Source organism: Limulus polyphemus, unplaced genomic scaffold, assembly GCF_000517525.1.
Source record: "Limulus polyphemus unplaced genomic scaffold, Limulus_polyphemus-2.1.2 Scaffold5232, whole genome shotgun sequence".
Taxonomy (NCBI): Eukaryota; Metazoa; Arthropoda; class Merostomata; order Xiphosura; family Limulidae; genus Limulus; species Limulus polyphemus.
This window is the reverse complement of record NW_013670842.1, coordinates 35002-41591: the sequence shown is the minus strand read 5'-3', so window position 1 is coordinate 41591 and position 6590 is coordinate 35002. Positions and strand designations below refer to the sequence as shown.

The window sequence follows — 6590 nt, the reverse complement described above, 5'->3', positions numbered from 1 at the left end:
GAGCACAGATAGCCCATTGTGTTGCTTTGTGCTTAATTTCAAACAAACAATCAAATAAGCCCCCAGCGGCTTAGCCATAAATTTCAAAGCTTACAAAACTACATTTTGGGTTTCGATACCCGTGGTGGGCAGAGCACAGATAGCCCATGGTGTAGCTTTGTGCTTAATTTCAAACAAACAGAACTAAAATACACAAATTCCAGTAAAAAACGTAGGTACAACAAAGTCAGGTGTAAAATGTAGTGTTAGGTATAAATAACAAGTAATTGTTTATTTGTTATTAAACACGTTGGGCGATATGTGTTGTACTCACCACACCCTTTTGTTATAGTTGTAAACCTGAAGGCTTACGGCTGAGCCATCGGGAGGCAGGAAAATGAACAGAGTTTGTTTTTTTTTGTTTTTGTGTTTGCAAATTTTAGTTTGTTTGTTTGTTTGTTTTAGCGTTGGGCTATTTACTGTGTCCTACCGCTGGGAATCGAACTACGGATTTTAGCGTTGTAAATCCATAAACTTACAGTTGATCCAATGGGACGCCTTTAAACATAATCCAATAAAACTACGTCTCAGAAATCTTCGAAAAGTTAAGTTTAAATTATAAATATAACATTCATTTTTTATCTGTTTAGTTATAATATTTTTTATATTGGATTTTGTTCCAAGTTTATTCTTCTTTATTTTCTCAGAAAAAAGAATGCTCAGTTTGGTTGGCACGCTTCAGTAAAGAGATCTTCAGACTCTCCGACATTTCCCTCACGTCAGCAAAGGGTTTGGAAGAAGCAGCACTTGGATGCTGTCATGTCCAAGAGCTTTATCTTTGATTCATTCTCTGCTGAGATGAGCCTAATTGTTACAGTCATGGTCTATTGGCTTCTTTTCGTTTCCATACCGACCTGGATAGTGGTTGCCCTGGTAACAGTCTTATTCTTCTCAGCTTTTATAGAGATGTTACGACCCTGCGGTGCAGCCCCAACAATGTATTATAAAGATTCCGCTTTCTCACGTTTCCTGTTGAAGAATATCCCTCGGTTAAGCATTCCTTATAAGCCGCCATGTTGGGCTAAAAATCCAAATATTCAAACGCTCGTGAAAACTTATATTATCGATCAGGGCGAGACCAGATTCGAGCGTCATTTTCTCCAGCTGAAGGACCGCGGAGTGGTAGCCTTAGATTGGGCATTAGCGCAAGGGTCAACCTCCATAATGAGGAAATCTCGTCCAGTGGTCATTTTGTTGCCAGACTTGATGACGGATGCCCGAAATCTTATGTACACGTGCCAAAAATCCTTACAACAAGGATTTCGACCAATGGTTTTTAATCGTCGGGGTCACGGCAACAGCCCATTGACCACTCCCAAACTGCAATCCTATGGTGATCCCTCCGACTTACGTCAAGTGGTCAAGTACATTCGGAGCAAACTTCCGAACGCCCGTGTGACAGCTATCGGATATGGTGCTGGCGCCGACCTTCTTTTGGCTTACCTGGGAGAGTTTGGTTCTTCAGCGTACCTAGCGGCCGGAGTAGCTGTCTCGCCTCTGTTTGATCCCGAGCGTCTTTACACAGGATCCATGCCGCAACCGTATGAGGTTCTTGGTCTCTTAGCTAGTAAGCGGCTGGTGGCTTCTCACGGAGAAGGACTAAAAAAGACGGTTGACGTTCAGCAAGCTTTGAGCTGCCATAAATTAGCAGACTTAGAACGACACGTCTACTGGAAGATGGCTGGCTGCGATAATTCTGAGCAATACTGGGAGAAGAACGCCCCCTTGCGTGATGCTGACGATATCTCCACACCAGTTTTGTGCATCACCAGTCATGATGACCCTTTGGTAGTGGATGAGGCGATCCCGTATGACGTGTTCCAAGTCTATCCTCAAATGTTATTAGTCACTACGAATTACGGTGGTCATTGTGGGTTTTTGGAATGGGGTCCAGACGGTCTGCGCTCCTGGGCTGATTTAATAGCATTGGATTTCGTAGAGTCTGTCTTGGAGTTCTCTTCAAAAGAGGAACGTAGACTGAAATCAGCGACGAGATAGAACTCAACAGTCGACCTTTGGCTTCTACTTGTCTTCAATGCTAAGAATGAAATCTTGTGGACTTCACTAAAAATCTCAACCAGTCGCAGTTTAAAGAACCACATCTGTGATGTTTAAAAAAGATGTATTACTTTCTCATTGTGAAGTTAGTGTTAAGTGTACAATTTGAGCTTAAGTTCAATAGTTATCATACACTTATATGTCCATCGACCTATCAGGTGACCTCAACTAATCACTTACACTTTACAGTATGTGTAGTCAATGTTTGGAATTATTATGAGTTATATATTTACAGAATGTGCGGTTTGTGTCTGGTGTTATTATGAGTTATGTATTTACAGAAGGTACGGCCAATATTTGGGGTTATTATGAGTTATATATTTATAGAAGATGCGGTCAGTGTCTGGGGTTATTACGAGTTATATATTTATAGAAGAAACTCGTAATAACCCCAGACACTGACCACAATGTATTTACAGAAGGTGTGGTCAGTGTCTGGGGTTATTACGAGTTATGTATTCACAGAAGATGTGGTCAGTGTCTGATGTTATTATAAGTCATGTATTTACAGAAGGTGTGCTCAGTGTCTGGGATTATTATTATTGCTGGGAAATACTATACTTTTCAGTGAACGCGATCAATACTTTGGTATAAAGCAAGATAACATCAAGATTTTTCCAGAACTGACAGGCTTCAAAGTTTTCAAGATTGCAGGCGTTTAGGTTGCATAGCATTTAATTGTCAGTTTAAATATTCATTTCTCAAGTCACCGAAGGAATTTAATTCTATGTAGAGTAATTACTAAAAACAGATTATATTAAAGAACTTGTCTAGAATCATTTTAACATCTACGTCCTTCATTATACAAAGTAGAGTAATTCAAGATCGCAGACGCTAGTTCCAGGCTGCCAAAACTTTATTATCAAATAAGCAACTAAGACACTGAACTAATCTGTATACTTATGATAAAATATTACCATCAATGACGGTATTTCTTACTTTTTAATCTGGGGTGTCATGGTTTGAGATTCTTCTAACCACGTTTGAACCGGTTCGTAACCGATTTATGAGTGTATGAAGTTCCAGAACTTTCGATGTTGTGTTGTGGAGCTGATAAACAGGATGAATTAAACCCACGTTTTCCTTTATGTTTAGTTTTAATTGTTCACTCGTGTATTAAAGGGCAAAGGTATAATTAAATCAGTCCTCTATGTAAGAACAAAATGGACGACATTTTAAAATCATCAACTCGGAAGTAGATCAATGCGCATGCTCTGTTTCTGTATTTCCTTGCACCCTTGTGAAGCACCTGTATTACTACGACAGTAATCGAATATCAACGTACGCAACGCGCGGCGATATAACTAAAACTAGCTACAAATTAAACCAAGAAACAACAGAGGGTATGAAAGTTTTAAACAGTTTAGAGGCCTCGTATCGCACCGTAATTGAGTAATCGTGACGCCATATAAGTAACTTATCATATTAGTTGGATAGCTTTACAACAGTTTAACAGAATATATATGTGACGTTGTAGATTAAAAGATACACGTATTTAAAACAATAAGTCTGCTGATGTTAGGCTAGTCACGTATACAGCTGTTTCGGTAAATATGTTGATATTTTTGTATTTAATCGGAAACGTGACCAATTGAATATAAGATGAAATGTAGAAAAATAGAATGTGTCTGTGTGTCTGTATATATATATTTTGTGTGTGAATATATAAGTAATACAAAATTTATATTTTAATACTTTTGAATACATATAACGTGCCAAATATGAATTTAAATGTTCTATATAAGTAGCGACATCTACAGAATCGTGGGTAAGAACAAGTTAGTACGGCGCAGATAGCCTCTTGTCTAGCCAACAAACAAATTTTAATAACCATGAATCAAATTAAAAACCTACACTGTATTTAAACCATCGTCTACGATGACTCAACGGTAAGTTTGAAGGGTTATAATTTGTAGTTCGATCCCTAGGTGTGCAGAGCGCAGGCCAATTGTACAGTTTTGGGCTTAAACAAACAAACAAAAAATATATACTTTTTTAAATCATAATTTTGTAATTTTTAATACCACTTTTTTGATAAATTATATCCTTAAATGATTTAGTCCTACACCGTCGAATAATTGTATTTTACTAACCGCTTCAAACATACATAATTTCAGACGTATTGTTATTGCATTCGAATTTGATACTCTAAGCCGGACTAATCTCGTTTACCAAGAGTAAACACACGCTGGCTAACTAGAATATTAACAGTTGAATGCGTTGTGTCAAACTTTAATAGGAACTCAAAATTAATAAGTTAGCAAACTGGGAAATAATACTGGCGAAAAATGTATTCGGATGTCGTTGTTGTTGTTGTAGCGCAAAGCAAAACTATTCACTCCCTATCCACCGCTGAGAACGTCCGTAAATTTATCTCTGACCCAGCTGGTGGGGAGTAACAGGTTGGTTGGCATTTTTTATCGGAGAATCAGATCCTGCAAATCAGTTTTTGCTTGTGTGTGTGTGTGTGTGTGTGGAAACAAGTTAAATGAAATTTAGTTCGTTATAATTATATAAAAACGATGACGCTACGAGGTTATAATATTTTAGGATTGACGACTTTTTCAGTTTATGGTACAAATAAAACAGTTTTTCTCATCAAACCTAGTGTGGCGTGAAGGAACTTCATGGGGGGAGGGCCTTAACCACCACTGTGGGGTCCTGTAGGATAGGTACTTGCTCCCGTCTTTACGGGGAATTTTAAATCTGCACTTCATCTTATAAGCCCGTGGTCTGAACGGTTAACTAAGCGGTTCTTAGAAGTAAGCTATAGCCGTCCCTAACTTTTAAAACTGCTCACCTGAAGAAAGACAGCCAGTCAGCAACACCCGCCACCACAAGGGCTTTGAATCGAACAACGGGGCTGAGCGTACTTTCGTAACGTGCTAATAGATGAGAATGTCGATAGTATTCAGTATCATCACATCTCGAATCTCGGACCCTTCGATCAACAAGAACTCGACACATTAACGACGCCCGTCACTTGTAAAGTATAGCTAACACGTGTATTGCTAGACTATATAATACAGCTGTTGTTTGTATTTATTATAGGTGAACTGACGTACGTGTGTATGTGTTTCTCTGTATATATATATATATATATAAATACATATTGTTAAATATAGAAAATACACAATATAATATGAAGAACATGAGTTTAAATATCTAAACTACTGGAAATATGATGTTCTAACTAGTTATTTTACCTTCAGGAATTATATGTTAAATTCTTGAAATAAACACGTGTTATAGAGATAAAATAGATAAATTTATAACCAGGAGAATTTATCGTATTACGTACAATTTAATTTTGTAGCTATATTATTACAGATGTTGAAAACTCTGCAGTATGAGTGGGACAAGATCGATAAGATTTATATGTTTTCAAGCTAGCTATAGCTCCAACCAAATAACGTCACTTTCAATATCTCCTCTCCGTTTCAGAAACCTCGGAGGAGTGTTACTTTCAATCAACAATGTCAAAATTTGTCGTATTTCCTGTAACTCTGTTCTTTTATACCTCTATAGGTATGACGGCAAAGAATCCAAGTTCCAAGAACAACATTCTATCATTGTTGTAATATAACCAGTATGTCTGCAGTGGCATTGTAGCATTGGTGTAATACCACTAATAAGTCTGAAGCGACATTGTAGCATTGTTGTAATACCACCAGATGTCTGAAGTGACACTGTAGCATTGTTGTAATACCACTAATAAATCTGAAGTGACATTGTAGCATTGTTGTAATACCACTAATAAATCTGAAGTGACATTGTAGCATTGTTGTAATACCACTAATAAGTCTGAAGCGACATTGTAGCATTGTTGTAATACCACTAATAAGTCTGAAGCGACATTGTATCATTGTTGTAATATAACCAGTATGTCTGCAGTGGCATTGTAGCATTGTTGTAATACCACTAATAAATCTGAAGTGGCATTGTAGCATTGTTGTAATACCACTAATAAATCTGAAGTGACATTGTTGCATTGTTGTAATACCACTAATAAATCTGAAGTGACATTGTTGCATTGTTGTAATACCACCAGTATGTCTGAAGTGACACTGTAGCATTGTTGTAATACCACTAATAAATCTGAAGTGACATTGTATTTATTAGTGGTATTACAACAATGATACAATGTCGCTTCAGACATACTGGTGGTATTACAACAATGCTTATTAGTGGTATTACAACAATGATACAATGTCGCTTCAGACATACTGGTGGTATTACAACAATGCTACAATGTCACTTCAGAGTCTGAAGTGACATAGTAGCATTGTTGTAATACCACCAGTATGTCTGGAGTGGAGCGACATTGTAAGGATGTTACAATACTAATATATTGGTTATGAAAATGTTTTGGTGTTATGTAAATGGACATTTATGATAATTATGTATAAACAAACAGAACCCAAGGACTGCAGCATATATCGAAACATCAATTTATTTTTAGTTTTGTCTTTAGTTACTTTGGTATATTATTT

At 37.1% G+C, this 6590-nt stretch overlaps 1 protein-coding gene across 3 annotated transcripts in view; it reads left to right on the top strand.

Moving 5' to 3' along the window:
• The window catches only part of LOC106472303 (protein ABHD15-like), a 9640-nt gene extending 3435 nt beyond the window's left edge, over positions 1-6205 (top strand). Inside the window, exons 2-4 of one of the 3 annotated variants that reach the window (XR_002613441.1) lie at positions 687-2381; positions 2520-3644; positions 5626-6205. Coding sequence is in view for 1 of the 3 variants with exons in the window: in XM_013932937.2 (XP_013788391.2) it covers positions 799-2037 (1239 nt within the window). In the remaining 2 variants the exon portion in view is untranslated. Of the gene's footprint in view, positions 1-686; positions 2469-2519; positions 3645-5625 lie in introns of those variants that run through there. The other 2 variants (XR_002613442.1, XM_013932937.2) reach the window with 2 other exon arrangements.
• Positions 6206-6590: the final 385 nt, after the last annotated feature.